The sequence below is a fragment of the Triturus cristatus genome, chromosome 3_2 (assembly GCF_964204655.1).
Source record: "Triturus cristatus chromosome 3_2, aTriCri1.1, whole genome shotgun sequence".
Classification (NCBI taxonomy): domain Eukaryota; kingdom Metazoa; phylum Chordata; class Amphibia; order Caudata; family Salamandridae; genus Triturus; species Triturus cristatus.
The window spans coordinates 1,103,144,883-1,103,162,653 of NC_140584.1; the positions used below are offsets into that span (position 1 = coordinate 1,103,144,883).

The 17,771-nt window shown below is 44.9% G+C and overlaps 1 protein-coding gene across 1 annotated transcript in view; it reads left to right on the forward strand.

The window, feature by feature from the left end:
* MED31 (mediator complex subunit 31) overlaps positions 1-8,268 on the forward strand; it is a 47,789-nt gene extending 39,521 nt beyond the window's left edge. The window contains exons 2-4 of the mRNA XM_085649896.1: positions 161-235; positions 3,610-3,706; positions 5,855-8,268. Of these exons, the coding sequence (XP_085506022.1) occupies positions 161-235; positions 3,610-3,706; positions 5,855-6,050 (368 nt within the window). The 3' untranslated portion in view covers positions 6,051-8,268. The remainder of the gene's footprint in view (positions 1-160; positions 236-3,609; positions 3,707-5,854) is intronic.
* The last annotated feature ends 9,503 nt before the right edge of the window (positions 8,269-17,771 follow it).

Consider the following 17,771-nt stretch of genomic DNA (forward strand, 5'->3'; position numbering starts at 1 on the left):
GAACGGTTCCAAACCCAACGGGGTTGGCGACTACAACCACTATCTTCTCTCGGATTCTAAAGTAGTGCTTTCTTGTGTCTGTCAGAATGGCCTCTGATATTTTTGATCACTGTTTCGTGTTATTGTCTGCCTCTTTTGATGCTTTTCTCCTTTTATTTAGATGAGCAAACTCGAATCCGGTTTCAGCTGGAGCTAGAATTTGTTCAGTGTTTGGCGAACCCAAATTATCTTAACTGTAAGTATATGCACTTCAAACCCCCAGTCAAATGTTCTTCACGTGTACCAATGAGAAGCGTTTACTTGTGTTTAAACAGGGAGTAAACATAAAATTGAATAGCTGAATAATACCAAAATGCGAATTTGACTTGTGTGTGAGTGTTGAGTGCAACAATCTCTGTATACACTGCAGTCTAGCTTTTAGTATTAGAAAAGGGTATATGCAAGCCACTTCAGTTTTTAGAGCAACACAAAAACATTTTTTAGAGGGAAGGTATGGTTTCAATTGTAAGTTGCTGATCTTAAGACTTGGAACAATTTGTTCTAATGGTACTGACCAAAATTGTAATTTTTGGCATATTGCTCGCTCTGTCAATGACTCGACCATTTGCGTAATTTGAATATGAAAATGCTGTACCGTGTGTAGCATAGCACTGTCCTGATTGCATTCTTTCCTCCCCATCATATCTTGTTTTCTCTAATCTGCAATATGAACTGAAATGAAATGAAAAGTGGATTTATAAAGCGCAGATTGCTGCCCTAAGGCGTCCATGCGCTACTTGAAGGGTGAGGTGGGGACGACCAAAGTGATTCAGGAAAATTAGCTTTGGGGGGTGAAAAGAAAAGTCTTCAGATGTTTCCGAAAAGAAGAAAGGTTGGGATTGGATCTGAGTTGGGGAGGTAAGAGGTTCCACAGCTTGGCGACATTATAGGAAAACATCCTGCCGCCAGCCCGTGTTTCTCCTAATTCTGGGTACTGTTGCTAGAAAGGCCTGGCCGGAGCGGAGTTGTTTCCTAGGATGGTAATGAGTGATGAAGTTTCGGCAGATTGCCGGTCCTTTGTCCCAGAAGGCCTGATGGGCAATACACAGTGCTTTAAAGGAGATTCTTTGCCGGACCGGTAACCAATGCAGGCTTCTCAGTCCGGGTTTAGCTGATTGTCTCCGTGGCAGCTGTAATAATGTGCGGGCGGCACAGCTTTGAACGGTCTGCAGCTTACGGAGTGTATAGTCAGGGGCACCAAGGTATAAGGAGTTGCCAAAGTCCAGTCGAGACTGAATTAGACCTTGGAACAGCGACTTGCTTGGCCTCCATGGGTAGAAGTGGGAGCACTTTTCTAAGCATTCTAAGTAGGCCAAAACAGGTCGCAGACAACTTTGTAGCCTGCGTGTTGAAGGTTAGGGCTTTATCCAGCCATATTCCCAGACTTTTTATATTATCCTTGGATGCCGGTGGAGTGCCTGAGCAGGGGGGCCAAAGAGAGTCGAAAGATGTTGGGGCGGCGAGCCCCAAAAGCATCAGCTCCGTTTTGTCCCCGTTAAGTTTAAGGAAGGATCTCGTCATCCATCCTTTCACATCCTCCAGACACTCTCTTAGTCCCCTTTGTGCAGAGCCGCTATCCTCCTGTGCCAGGGATACCACTAGCTGAGTATCGTCCGCATAGGAAACGATCTTAATACCAAATGGGCGGACGACCTCAGCCAGTGGTCGCATATAGATGTTAAATAACGCAGGGCTTAACGATGAGCCCTGCGGCACCCCACAGCTCAGGGGTTTACTAGAGGAAACAATATCTCCCTCGAAAACCTGAAAGGATCTATTGCTTAGGAAGGATTTAAGCCAACATAGGGCCTTGCCTGAGATTCCCAGTTCAGAGAGGCGACAGAGAAGCACATCATGGCTAACGGTGTCAAACGCTGCGCTTAGATCAAGGAGGATCACTGCCACTGACCCTCCTTGATCCAAGATCCTTCTGGATTCCTCGGTTACCGCCAATAAGGCGGTTTCCGTCCCCTGTTTTGGTCGAAAGCCTGTTTGGGTGATATCCAGCAGCTGGTTAGACTCCAGAAAAGCCGTCAGGTGTATATTAATGTGCTTCTCCAAGATCTTACTTATCCAGGGGAGCAAGGAAATAGGGCGATAATTACTAAAGTCGCCAGGATCCAGATTGTTTTTTTTAGCAAGGCATGGACCATAGCCTGCTTCCAGAGTGGTGGAACTACTCCGGCAGTGATGGAAGCATTAAGGAGATTCTTGATGGTAGGAAGAACCGCCTGGATAACCGAAATCATAGCCTTTGGAGGGGCAGGGTCACGAGGTGATCCAGATTTTACTTGTCGTGCTAAAGACTCCAACGAGTCCTGTTCCAACAAAGGGAAACATTCCAAAGTGGCCATAGGTTGAGGAGAGAGTTCCGCAGAAAAGGGCCATGTCTGAGAAACACGATGAGAGTCAGTATCAGGGAAGGAAGAACTTTTTGGTGAAAAAAGGCTGCCAGATTGCTACAATGTGTTAACGTTTTACATGGTAGTGTAGACGGCGGTGGGGCTTTTGTAAGATTCTTCACTATTTGAAAAATTTCCTTGGGTTTTGATTTAGCCCGCAGAATTTGAGTTGAAAAATACGTTGCTTGGGCGAGTTTAACCTCGTATTTATAGTCTCTAATTGCCTTTCTGTATAAAACTTTCTCACTTAAGAGGAAGTAGAGTCGTCATCGTCTTTCCATTTTCCTGCAATGCCTCTTTTTTTCCCTAAGTTCCTCAGAGAACCAAGCAGCAGATTTTTGTAAACGTTTTGTAGTGATTTTTCGAAGGGGGAGAATACTCTCCAAAGAGTGCGAGACCCATTCTTCGTACTCCTGATTGGCTATGTTTGGATCCATGTTAGGGGATGGGCAGGAGCTGGCAAGGCTGCTGGACCAAGATTCCGCAGAAAGTTTCGTCCAGTTTCTGAAATTCTTCTCGCAGTGAATTAAGCGGGGAGGTGTACAGGTAGACCATTAGAGAGGGACAAGGAAGTGATCAGTCCATGGAAGAGCAATGGGGTGTCCAGCCTTAAGATCAGAGCAATTGCTAACCCACCAACCATACTACATCTGTACTCCCGCTCTTAAATGGTTTGTGAACCACTGCTGCTCTATGGAGCTAAGCAGTAGCTATATCGGACAATTATATGAATATAAAATACAGTTGTACGCCTAAAAATCAGTTTTGACTCTATTTTTAATTATTGACAGTAAAATCCTGCCACTGTGAAATTGTACTCAGATACTGATTGAGCATTATTACTGGCTACTAAACTCTACAAATATTGCCATCAGTGAACTTTTTCAATCAAAAGATTGGGGGGGGAGGGGGTGCAAAAAAAGAATTGGGTCTGACACGGACCTCAAATTTCATTCCACATACTCCTTTGTTTCCTAAAAAAAAGTCGACTTTGCTGCCCCTGTTCCATGTTGGTGGTTTTGTGTTCCCTTTAAAAGAAATTGAAAATCATTTGAAACACATGAGCTGTTTTCCATAAGGACTCCCTTTGGGGAAATGCCAGCATTATTCATCAGTACTTTTTGTGTAGCTGCCTTTTAATTGACATTTTTGCATTTTCTCTTCCTAGTTCTGGCCCAAAGAGGTTATTTCAAAGATAAGGCATTTGTTAATTATCTGAAATACCTGCTGTACTGGAAAGAGCCAGAATATGCAAAGTACCTCAAGTAAGTATTATTTAAATTGTTTCTAAGTGAGCAAGATACTTTTCAGGCATGGGCTTTATAATTAAATGCCTGGTGACCATGTCCGAGTCCAGAGAGGCATGATAAAAAGTTCCAATGAAAGGAAAACTGTACCGTGTTGCAGCCCGGGCTGATGTAAATATCAGTGCAGCTTCTGTAGGAAGGATAGAAATGAGGTGTTGAAGGTGGTGGATTTGATGTTGTGGGTACTCACTAGCTGGCTGTGCTCTTTGGAAGTGTGCAGTCTTTGGTCTCCCATCCCAACTTTACTCCGGTCGTAGTGGCTGGTGAGATTTAAACAGGATAGTGATGAGTAGCAATCCGACTCTGGTGCAGGATGCTTGTTGGAAACAAATGACAGGACAAGTGCTTCAGAGAACCCGCAACAGGCTGTGTCTCTTGGGTGTGCATCTATCAGGATCACAAACAGAATTTCAACAACTGCTTGTTTGGGTATAGTTGTCTGGCTTGACTGCTCCTGTGGAGGCGCAGGTAGAAGGCTGCGACTTGGGGAAACCAAGCAACCACAGGCTTAGTAGGTTTGTAACTCTTCTAGGGTAAGGAGTGCAGGTATGTTGTGTGTCCTGTGGAGGCGCAGGTAGAAGGCTACGACTTGGGGAAACCAAGCAACCACACGCTTAGTCGGTTTGTAACTCTTCTGGGGTAAGGAGTGCAGGTATGTTGTGTGTCCTGTGGAGGCGCAGGTACAAGGCTACGACTTGGGGAAACCAAGTAACCACAGGCTTAGTCGGTTTGTAACTCTTCTGGGGTAAGGAGTGCAGGTATGTTGTGTGTCCTGTGGAGGCGCAGGTAGAAGGCTACGACTTGGGGAAACCAAGCAACCACAGGCTTAGTCGGTTTGTAACTCTTCTGGGGTAAGGAGTGCAGGTATGTTGTGTGTCCTGTGAAGGCGCAGGTAGAAGGCTACGACTTGGGGAAACCAAGCAACCACAGGCTTATTCGGTTTGTAACTATACTGGGGTAAGGAGTGCAGGTATGTTGTGTGGCCTTAGCTAGCTTGTGGTTTTGGGGGGGCTGTGAGAGTCTCAGTATGTGTGCAGCATATTTGCTAATTAAGCTCCCTGCTTAATTAGTGTTCCAGAACCTGGATTTTACTGAAAATGGAGAACCCTGCTAGAATGGTGTAAAAACAAAGATTAATCGAGTGTCGTTGTGTTTCTCCTTTTACAGATATGAGGTTTCCAACAGGAGCTCTTGTGTGTTCTGGAGCACGTTCTATTGGGCACACTGAATGTCATAATTCTTACACTACTCACTATAATTTTTTCAGAATATTTGTTTTCTTGCTCAGCCTAGCAGGTGCTGCAGTCCTCTGATTTGCGGCACGCTGCAAAACTGGATTTCTCTCCCATTATCCAGTAGGCTCTTCAGCTCGCATATGTAAGCGGGAGCTTAGCAATAGGTGTTCCTCTATGCCGCACAAAGGCATACTTTGTTTACGGCTTGGGACGCTGTATTCTATATCCTTGGTAGTGCTCATTAGAAGTGACTTTTTGACTCCTTTTTTTGAGGATTGTGCCACTTTCAACTAGGTAATTTTTTGTTTGGATGCAAAGGAAGACGTTATGTTAATTAGTATAGTTATTGATAATAATAGTCTTTCTTAAGTAATCCCATCTTAAAAGTGAAGCTGTTTCGAATTTCCAACTTGTGATTAGTTTTCTTAAGTTTACATGCATCTCAATGCCCCATTCTCCACTGGCAGTTAATGTAGTACAAGTTGTGGCCCTTTTATTATGCTTTGACCCCTATTGGGCTTTCCCTTTTCCTCTCCCAAAGTTGGTGGAAATGTGAACACTAATGCGGAGACTACAGCCACTGTTAAATAATGCAGACAACTCCATAATCCAACTGTCTTTAAGGGTGTGACTTGTGCAGCATTGTGCGTTTTTTTTATTATCACACATGCTCTCGAGAGTACTATAAGAGCTGCCCCACCTCCAACAATTCCAGAAGGCTCCAGAATCCCTTCTTACACCACACGTGACAACATAGTACCTTCACCACTGTGCCCTTCTGGAGAATGTCTGTAGATCTCGCAAGGTACCCCTTTGAAACACTGCTACCACTTTAAAAATTCACAACTATGTTTTATGTTCTTCTCTCAAGGTACCCTCAGTGCTTGCACATGCTGGAACTCCTTCAGTACGAACACTTCCGGAAAGAGCTTGTCAATGCCCAGTGTGCCAAATTCATCGACGAGCAGCAGATCCTTCACTGGCAGCATTACTCCCGGAAGAGAATGCGCCTGCAGCAGGCCCTGGCGGAGCAGCAGCAGCAGCAGAATAACACTTCCAGCAAATGAGTGCTCTCCGAGCTGCCCAAAGTGTCTCCGTTGAATCATGTTGGACGTGGGAGTGAATGAAACTGACCCTGGCCTTTGCAGTAAATAGATTATTCGATTATGCATAATGAGATTGAGAAGACGAACGTCTTGTTGCATATTGAGTTGAGGAACTTATGTCAATAATGTGATGTACATTGTATATACAGAGATTGTCCTAAAAGGCAGGAAAGTAGCAGTTTTGTACAAACAAAATACAACAATTCTTTGCTTATCAGTGTCTGTTATTCTAATTTCTTTTGGGATGCTGCTGAGAAGAGGGGTAACGGTCAGACCCACATGAATTTGGGGGTGGAACGGAGGGTCAGTGCTCCGGTGTTATGCGCTAGATGTCTTTTAGTTCTACTTCCCTCCCTAAAGCTACCGTTCACGGTGCTGCATCGCTGAAAAAATGTTGGTGATAATATTTCTAATGTCATTCACCAAGTATACAATGCAGACCATAAAATGGATTCCTTCTGCATGTAATAGTCTTTATTAAAATGTATGTTGGTATTTTTGTGGCCCTTTCACTGGTATGTGTGGTCCAGTAGTACTTTCTAAAGTCTAGGAGAGACTTTAAAAGCAGTTCAGAGGTTTCCATTGCACATCAGATTCTGATTTGCCTATTGATGACATGCCACGTATATTGTTTTGGTGCAGCTCTCTGTTTTGTATTTGTTTTATTCAGGAGGTGTAGGTCTGTCAATGTGTAATTTTATTTTTAGGACAAGCTTACCAAACAGCACAATATATTTGTTTGAGAGAGACCTTTTGTAGGCATTAGAAATTACAGGAGCTTAGAGCCAGTCCATTGGTTGGCTTCATTGTCACTCTCATTTGCTTACTTTTTATTGGATGGCCTTCCTTGTCCATCTTGCATTTGTCCCTCCCCGAGAGCACACCCTCTTTAACATCTTCTTGATTCACTGACTTGTGTACTTCCACTGCTCACTTATAGGGAACTGCTGTTTTCTTTTTGGTCAAGCACTACAACAGCGTGCATGTGTTTTTCTGTCTCTCTTCCTTTTGTGTATCTTCTCACCCCTACAACCCCGCCCCCCCCACAAAAAAAATTCCCACATCTGTGCTGTGTGGGAATTGTATATGTATTTGCCCTTTCAGTATCCCTCTCATTGCTGCTCGCTCCCTCTTCTGTATACTTCTCCCTGCATCTGACCGACGCTCCATGCTACGGTCTTCCTTGACTGCTCTCCCATTTGCTGCCTTTTTTCTGTGTGGCCCCCCATATATATTTATTATGAGGGCCAGGCAGCAAATTGCTGCTAGCCGTCTGCAAAAAAGCAACTTTGCTTTTTATAATTTCTTATTTTATTGACTGATCAAAGTAGCGCCTGCATCATTCAGGATGCTTGTTTCCGGTCCAGGGAAGGCATGGCTTGGCAGTTCGGGCTGGACTGTTCCCATTAGGCACAAGGTCAGACTGATTTGCATATGGCCATGTCTGAACTGGGGTGGCGGAGTGAGCTAAAGAATGATGATGGATTAAACCCAGATCAGGTGACTGGGTGTGAGTGCTTGCAATGTTCAATACTCCGTCCATCATCACCTTTGGTTTTGCTTTGCATTATTCTGTAGGCGTGTGTATGTGTAATGGCACTTGCACACCTACAGAATGATGTGGCTCTCAACAAAAGGCATGTTAGCACAACTTTTTTTTGCCCATACTAAATAGTACCAGCTAAAAGCATTATTTTCTTTTACTGATGCACTTCAGCATCACCAAAAAGCATTTGCAAAACCAGTAGGTACCGAAGGTGAGACCTATTGGCTACACCACTGGTAGTATAAGTTGGTGCATCTGTCCCTTATCCAGCGGAGGGAGGTTGTCTGGGTATGCTGTTTGTGAGTGTTTTACATTGGCATTTGTGTATGGTGTCCAACGGGGTATGTTCAATGTGATTATGATATTTGTTTGTAAAATGGTCTTTCTAATGTATTCTTTGTGCTGAGCTTTCCTGGTGACACCACTATTGCTAGACACCAATTAATACCAGACAACATGGCACATCTAGTCTGGGCTGAGTGTTTGTTGGGAGCTTTGTCTAACGTGTTTTGTTTGATGTTTGTGTGCATAGGAGAGGAACTGGTTGCTAGAAGAGTGTTTCTCAGATTGTAGGTCGCGACTGGATTTTGGTGGGTTGCGAAAGACTAAATAAAGATGCCATTAAATTCTGTATTTTTCTTGTCATATTTCCTGAGCTTCGAAGACCGAGGTAAAATGTCCGGCTCTATCTTCTGACAATAACTGCTTTTTCATGTAACATGGGGGTTGGTGTTTACAAAGACCTCTCACTTTGAAGTCCGAGAAAGAAAAGTAAAGTGAATTATGTGACACACTTTCTGGGGTACAGGGAGTGTGAAAGGAAAGGCTGTAGTATGTCAGTAAGTCAACATTCTTTATTCGGTTTCTCTAAAATAAAAAAAAAATAAAAAAACAAGAGCAGGAATAAAATACAGATAAAAACATCCACGTTAAAATGCAAGTTAAAACTGTTCTGTGCCTGCCCGGAAAACATTAGCTTCACATCATGTAACTGAGGCCACGTTCATTCATAAGGTATGGACATACCCCCAACTAACGGCATACTGGAATGAGGTAGCCGTCGCACTATCTGAGGCCACAGACACGACAATCACACACAGGTTCCTCACTTCCCATTAGGCATAACAAAGCGCAATGCACGCTGCAAAGACCTCAACAAATTTCTAGACCTAGCACTCGGCTGGCCATGTCATGGAAGTTGGCATCGGTGCCCCGAACCCTTGTGTGGCTCTTCGACCTTCGGAGGGCGCTTGTGGCAGAGCACGAGCTGGCCCAAGACAATACTGCAAACTTACCCGTTGCCACTAATCCTCTAGGCACTAATACTTAACTTTCATAGAATCAAAACGGAATACCGCACCCCACAATCAGGACTGACCCGTCCCAGAGCGATAGAGGCCCCCTCACCATAGCATCATCTCTGACTTATGCTGGCCCACCCCAACCCTCGCGCCCCTGTCCTACAACCACCCACTGCTGGCACCAAGATGCACAAAACTCCTGGCCCCGCTCAAAAACTCCCAAAACTGACCCGACCCCTCCCACCCTGCACATGAATCCAGACCATTTTATACCACCTGTCGCTTAGCAAGTGCATATATAGATGGGTTCACAGCGGGGTGCCCAGAGTCAGTAAATAATAAATATGCCCATTGCGGTGAGAGACATGTTGCAACGTTTATTGTTATGTAAATGGAAAGTTCTGAAATCACAGGATACCGATACGGCACTAATATCAGAATACTACTTTGCTTATATGCACAGTATAGTTCTTCTGTAAACGGGCAAAAGATTACATGCCTAACTCCTACTGTCCTAGGATCTGTGTTAACAATATTGAAAAGTAATAAACAGTAATTCACTTTTTTTTTAATATCATGTATCATATAACACTTCTCACACAGACCGCGCCAGATTTAAAAAAAAAAAAAAAAGCTAGATTAAGACAGGTAAACTCATCCAATAAGGAATAAAGTGCAGAGCGAATTTGTGCTAAATACTTTTCTGTAAACAGTGATATGATGAAAGACCTTCTTAGACTATTGTAGAAAGTGCAAAACATGATTAAGTGCATCGTATCCTGTGCTGAATAATTATTACCACTACAGGGGCTTTGGGTAGGACCGTATGAGCTCCCATGAGGAAATGCTAATAAATAATTTATTACATTCAGACAAAAGCATGTCAAAAGAAACGGTGACAGTCAGATATAGAAACCTGAGGAACGGTTCTATAGTTACAGTAGTCTGCAGTGGGAAATGTGGTCTTACGGATGAATTTTCTTTGGCCAGAAGAGCTCTCTCATTGGCTTTCCATTCCGCCAGGGCTTTTTTGGTCCAGGAGTAGAGATTCAGGGTGACTGAACATTTCAGGAATCCTCAACCTAGTAAACCAGCCTTAATGTATCTGATCCACGGAATACTAACTGCACTATCATGGGCTAAGCAATCGTTTAAAATATAGCGATTAAAATGCTTAGCTGGGTGAACTCGCACCGAGATCCAGAGGAGTAAGGTCCTTGCCATCAAGGTGTACTCTAGATACCCAATCCTAAGTTCCTCATGGACAATTATGGAGGATTACTCTGGGGAAGAGAAAGTAGGTATCTTAAAAACTTGTTTTCAATGACTTGCAGCAAAGACACATTGGTGTACCCCCGATATGTTGCTGTCATAAGATTCTAGGGCCGAGAAATGAGTACACCATCGTCTGCGTAAAACGGTAAAGGAGTCTGATGGGTACCAACTTTTGGCAGAACCTTACCTACTTCATTCAGTGACTTCTCAAGGCAGTTGATATAAAGTAAACAAAAAAGGAACCAAAATTCAACCTTGGCGTACACCCAGATTATGTTCAGTGCACTCTCCCCATCAGCAAATCCCACTGAAGCTGTCAAATTATTATATAAATCACACAAAAAAGGGTGGCCGCCAGCTCCAGCATGATAGACTAGAGCTTCTCTCTACTGACCATGTTGGAGCTGCGCTAAGATCCATAAATGCAACATGCAACGCCCCTTTTTTGGCAATAATGCATTTGGCAATAAGCCGATATAAACTCAGACCCTGATCAATGGTGCCTAGACCCTGGCGGAAACTGTACTGAGTATCAGATAGAACATTCTCTTCTGCGGCCCAATCCACTAATCTATTAATTAAATTGCAGCCCTCAATCTTAGCTGTGGACCTGATCTGAGAAATGGCTCTATAACACTAAGGGACCGTTTAAAAGTTTGGTGTTCCATGGACCGCCAGACTTGTGGGAACGCGGCAGCAGTGGTCTTCCGTCCGTCTTCTTAGAAGTCACGCAGTCGGACTAAACAGCCTGCGACAGCCGCAATGGAACCACCGTTCTCTGGCGGTGTTGCAGCGGTCAGGAGGCTGCAATATGCTTCTTGGGACCGCCGTGGTCCACCCAAGCATATTATAACTTCCCTCTCTGCCGGTGGTGTCATGGAGGTTTCCTCCTCCAGTAACACCGTGGCGGATAGGAAACAAAGGTGGCCCTGCAGAGCACCCTGAACCTCCTCTGCCGGGTTGATGCATGCAAAGGGGGCTCAACATGTGCCCCCCTGTGTGCATGCACACAAGTTCCTGCACAGCATGGACTTTTCAGTCCATGCCGTGCAGGAACTGTTTTGGTGTTCCCATTGCAGCACCGTGGAAACGACTAAAACCAGCCCGCCAGATAGGAGGAAACTCCTAATCTGCTGGGTGGTCTGAGCACAGCTTTAGCGGTGCAGCAGCGGAACGTACTCTGCGCTGCACCGCCAAAGTCGTAATTTGGCCCTTAATGTCTTGGCGGTTGCCTTTCTTGAAAATAGGGAGACTGTTACAGGGAAAGACCACGTTTCCGGGATACTGAATTTTGGAGATTAATTCAAAAATAAAGTTGGAAGAGGAGTCCAAAAGTCTTGATTAGACTGAAATAAGTCATGGGGGGGACCCCATCGGGGCCAGGAGCCTGGTTAGCAGGGAGCACCTGGATGGCATTATAAACCTCTTCCAGAGTAAAGCTAATTAGAGCTAGAACATCAACGGAAGAGGCTATGGAGCATGTAGAATTTGGCAACTCGTATGGATTTAAAGGGCAGGTTCTAAGGCTGGTTTAAACAGTTGACAATTTCCCAAAACCTTGAGCTGTCCCTGAGGTGACTAGCAGCCAGCAGCAGCTCCCAAGCTTCTTCCCTCAAGAACTTCTTTCGCTCTTCCAGGGTGCTCTTATAGCCAGCACGACAAGCAGAAACCCGTTCACGGTCTCTGGGGACATATATATAACACCAAACCTCTCTGGGTCTAAACTAACAAAGTGTGTCTGGAATTACAGACTATAAGGGAAAATATTGACTATCAGTGGAGGAGAAAAATCCCTTTAGGACGATTACCCTCACTCACCAAAGGTGACATGCTTCATCATTTGGGAATCTCCTCTCAGTGGAAAAACCTAGTTCCACCGAGGGCTACAACCCCCTCACTATGAGGGAGGAGCTCAGGGATGTTTTGAAGATGAAGATTCTACATGAGGGATCCTAAAGTCCGTGATAAATCAGATAAAATAGCAAAAAGACCGCAGCGCAAATGATAATAAGAGTGATTTAAAATTACCTAGTAGAGATACAAATAGGGTTGGCTTTATTAGTTTGTTCCCCCTGGCAGAAATAAAAAGCAGTGCAACAGCAGTACGGAATTTAGACTGCTCGTTAAACACAAATGTTCAACATGTTTCAGCCCTTTCGATCAAAAGAATATCTGGGCTTTCGTCAGGACCATAAGAGAATACAAAGCTGCTGCTAAAGTGAACAAATCATACAAGTGCAATGTAACACAAAATTTCAGAAGGCATTTGAGAGTACGTGTCTCCGTTGTCCCTATCGGCGTTTTTTAATAATTTTTCGATGGGTGATTCTTTAAGGCTTATACATGGAATTGAGAGAGATGTTTCTTTGTTATAGCCACAGTTTGGTTAATAATACTCAATTTCAAGTCTGGTAATACCCATGTCTGATGGGGGCCAAAGATGCGAGATGTGATTATGTATATTACCTGCCAAGACACTATAACGACAGAAGAAGACGAACAGCAAAATATAAATGGCTGTAAATGAACTCTACACATTAAGCAGTAAGGAAGGCAAAAATGTAGCAAATGTTTTGTAATTCTGTAGTGAGATGGAAACAAGATTTTAATAGGATCAAAACCAAACAAGGCACTTTGGTGCTTCACAAATGATAAATATTAACTGAAACCCAGTTTCCACACATTATCATTTGTGTACAATATAGTTTTGTCATTAACCCTGCATATCCGTGGAAATACTAGTGGCCATTTGAAAGGAAAATGTTTTGTATGTAAATGGTAGTGCGTTACCACAAAATGTTGTAGTTACATTTAAACAAGCATTTGCAATGCAATAGGTCTCGCTTTTACGTGAGTTTTAGCTATTGGCATGGTAAATCACAATAACTTTTATTTATGCTTTGGTTTATAAAATCTAAATAAAAGGCATTGTTATTTGCAATGCCAATAGCTTATACTCGCGTACATGCAAGACCAATTGCATTGCAAATGCTTGTTCTATAAGTCAGCAGCTCTGGTTTCTCCCCCATGGCCAAGCGTATAACGCTTAAAGCACTGTACATAGAGCTTTTCATCACACTGGTCCCCTTCCACCTCGACAACAGCTGCAACGCTATCTTCCAAGTAGATCATTACACTCTGCGAATGCCATTTTGCTCAAAGTTCCTAAATTTAAGAAAGATTACCTTAGTGGTAGAACATTTTCTGTATAGGTAGCTTGGCTATGGGACAGTATGCTGGACTAGCTTCATTCTGTTAGCTATCTCTGTGCCTTTAGGAAAGCCTTGAAGAGAGGAATTTTATTAGGGATTAAAAAGTGTTTCAATCCGATCGGAGTCACCTCTGTTTTTAGACACTGGCAAGTGAAAGGGGTCTTTTGAAGGGAGATAGGCTGCGTACCTTGAAGAGTGAATCTGTTGAGTACGTTTTGTTCTTTGATATTTTCATCAGGTATAGACTATGAATTTATATTGCCACTGATGGAGAATGCCCAAAGTCAATATGGTGAGAAGGGTTTGTTGTAATTTAAGCTAGCAAATTTGTGGAAGTATATTTTGTTGTTGCATCATTCTTAGAGTGAATGGTTGTAAATATATTTCTGGTTTCATGGTAGTATTTTAAACCTTGCAAACTAGATTTTTGAATTCTAAATCACTGCAGCCAGCACCCAATTATGTTCGCCTCTGTCGCTCCAGATTAAGGGCCTCATTTATTTATTGATGGACGTAGTTTAAATTACGCCGTTGCATTGACGGAGTTCTCGTCTGCCAAATTTAGAAATGACAGCCAAGCCAGCGGTCATTTTGAAGCACTGCCAAGAGCTGCCGTCACAACAGTTCCTCAAAGCTGATTTAAGTTTGACGCACAGCTCTGTCAACATGACAGAGGCGTCTGTCAAACTTAATATTTTTTCTTTTAAAAAAAAATATATATTGAAGTGGGATTTTCTTTTTGGGGAAAAAAAAAAAGCCCCCTCCCCCCCGCCTTGCCATGGCGAGTGGGCATTAGACAGTTTTCACTGCCCCTTATCGCCAGGGTTTTTCTAGCGGTGACTGGCAGTTAAAACTGACCTGTATGCCTGCCCATCTTAATTTGGTGAGTGGACATTCACTTACTCTGTCGGGCCATCGCATGGGTGTAATCAGTAACCATGGTGGAGATGGAGTTGGCTTCGCCGTAGTTATACCAATAGTCCGCCCGCATTTTAAATCGGACTGGCGCACCTTTATCTTGGTAGTAAGGATACTCCGTCAAAGTCCAACTGAATATCCTTACCGCCAAGATATAAATCAGGTTGTGTCTTGAAAGCCACAAACAACCCTTCTCATAACTGAGTCACTCAGTGACCCAATCTCCTCCTATAAGCTCCCCTAGTTCCCTTTAGTAATACTTAATGCATGTCATTCATTTGATCTCATCACTAGAAGCCAGTCAGGCCCCTTCACGTGGGTTTGTCAGTTCTCCTGTGAACCCCTATGGACCAATATGTCACCACCACAGATGAATCTTAGCATTACCCCTCCTCACCTTCACTAAACTGCAGTCAATTAACTAGATGAGCCTGTCAACTCTATTACCCTGTGGAACCTTCGCTTTCCAACAGACAAGCTTTTTACCTTAATAACAAGTATTTGTTCATCCATGCAAAGTATAACGAATCTCGGGTCAGACTAGCAGATGTTCAATGTATATCATCAATGGGTCCAGAACAAGAAGTGAGATCTCCCCTGGGGGATACTCAATTTTAAGTATAAGCAAAGTGGTTAGTCATACTGGTAAAGGAGAGTAGGGTAACATATGTCGTGTAAAATGAACAATTTATTTTATACAGGTTTTTAAGTATTTTCAATAGTTTTCAGGTACTCACATAAAGTGGGCGTGTCGTGATAAGGTGATAGTAAATTTAAAAGCATAACATCACATTGACAACAGAAAAAGGAGGGGAAACTCCACGGAATTTATATACAATGTAAGGAGTGCCTGTTGTAAGGGTCGACTGCGTTTCGATCTTATAGATTTAAGATCATCTTCAGGACAATTAGTGAGCAGTCTGAAATTTCTATTAGCTGGGGGCGGCCCTGAACATGAGGTGCTCGCAGGGGTGATGTCAGCCGGGGTCAAGAGCTGGCGAATGCGTGGATGAGTCTGCCTAGAGTTAATGGTTGCCGTTAGGTGGCTACAATAGAAGTGCGAAGCAGGACTGTAGACCAGCAGCTCCGGCAGAGCGGGCTTCACGTGTTAATCAGTGAGGACGAGCGCTATACTTATAGGTAATTAATTGGGTGCCCGGGAAGAGGACTGTAGAGCTACAGTTCCGGCAGTATGGGCTGCACGTGGTACCCAACACCAACGATCACTATTTAGTTAGGAGACTGAGTGTTCTGCCGAGTCTGTTTTTAATTGTAGATCACGGGCAGGAGTCAAGCACCTTCCTGGCGGCCGAGCAGCAATTTAATGAGCTCGGACCATTGTTTTTTCTAAAACATATGCTAACCCCAGTGTAGCCGTGCTACAAATAATGACAGACGCCCTTTACGATTTCTCAGGAGCTTTATTCTCTACTCCTTATCTCTACCTCGTCCCTATTCTAACTGCCCACTTCTCTCCTCGCTCCTCCTCTTCCCCTCGCCCCAAGGCTCCGCCCCCGCCAGCTACTAGAATGCTCACAACCTTACATCTCCCCCTTTGTTACTAAAGCTTGTGACAGTGCTCACATCTCTTCGATCAACCGTCTCGGTTTTTGAATATCTCTTCTTGGCCGGAGGGACAGGCCTTCAGACACAGTTCCATTGCCGCCCTCAGCGTCCCGTTCCTGACCTATAGGTGTTCGACCATGCCCTTCACAGTGTCCAGTCACAGACGTTGTAGGCCCCAGCGTGAGTGTCTCTTTCATGGTGAGACCGCATCTTTGAAGGTGGGGGGCATTGCGAGTGGTGCGCCTGTTTTCCGACTCAGCCGTCAGCGCGGTACTCGTTCGTCTAGTGACTGTGAGGGGCGTTGCCCGGAACCAACAGTCCGTTTCCTTACTTGGTTCTTGTTTGACCACGACGCAATCCCCTTCCCGAGGCGAGAGAGATCTGGCTCGTCTCTTGTGGTCCGTAGAATTTCTCATGCTCTCCTTGTCAGCGCGATCAGCGTTAGTTACTATTTCTTGGTGAAGATGACCTGATGACACCGGTCTTGATGCCCCCTCCCAAGTGGGTATCCGCGTCCAGATGGGGCGCCCTAACATGAGTGTCGCTGGACATTTGCCTGTCGTGGCATTGGGTGTTGTTCGATATGCTCGAAGCACTTCGTTGAGAGCCATTTGCAAATCTCGTCTATCACAGGTAGCCTGCTGGAGAGTCTCTTTGAGTATGGCCATAAACCTCTCACCAGTGCCATTGGCTTGTGACCACACAGGTGTTATCCGCCGAAGCCGGACACCCACGGATTTCGCAAAGTCGCTGAATTTCCGTCCAGTGAACGATGGGCTATTGTCTGTTTTCAGTTCCTTGGGCACACCCCAGGCTGCAAAGACTTCATCTAGAACCGCAATGGTGGCGGCAGCACTGGTGGACGGCACAAACTGGGCAATGGGAAACCGGGAGTACTCGTCCATTATTACGAGAACATATTTGCCTGATTGCATTGGGCCATAAAAGTCCAGGGCTAGTTCGTGCCACACTCCAGGCGGCGGCGGTGTCATCTGACTCGGGGCCGGAAGATCACCGTGCCCTACTATTGGACACTGTGGATACTCTTTCAGGGTGGCATGAGGGGTGGTCTCCAGGGGGCCCGCAGGCGGTCGCGCTTGATCCTCCCCAAGGTGGACATCTTCCTCCACAACGGACAGTCCAAGTGAGTGTGGTGCCCTGGGGTGTCGCGACTTGTAGTCAGCCACGTTGACTGATTTGCCTGGCTTGTACACGATGTCATTGTCATTGCTGACGCGATAGAGAACTTCCACCAGACGCAGCCGCTCGGCCGTCGGCAGGCTAAGGAGACAGTCAGCCTCCGGCCCTTCTATGACGTGGATCACAGCGGGAACTGACATTGTGTTGTGTCTCAGCGTAGTTGAAAACTTCCCGAGGCAAGGGAGGGGCTTCCTGGACATCCAGGTGTAGACCCGAACAAATGCAGGACTCAGGCGCGGGAGGGGTTTCATTTTTTTGTACTCCGTCACCGGAATGTAATTTAGTGACGCTCCGCTGTCCATCACAAATTTTGTGGCATGTCCACCGACGCTGATGTCCAGTCGGGAATATTTCTTAAGTTGGTCCGGGTCGGCAACCATGCTCGCGTATTCAATTGAATATTCTTGTTCGTCTGATGTCGATCTAGAGTCCCGAGAGGGTGATCTCCTCGACCATCGCGATGTCCGCGACTCCCTGCTGGAGTGCGATGATCTTGATGACGACTTTGGGCGACCATGCACCGCTCGCGCATGTTGCCGGCAAGTGTCACTCCGCGACGTCACGGGCGGTTTCTTTCCTTTCTCGCGGCGATACTCTCCGCACATGGCTTCAAAGTGACTGCTCCGACCACACTTGCGGCACTGCTGGCCCATAGCCGGGCACA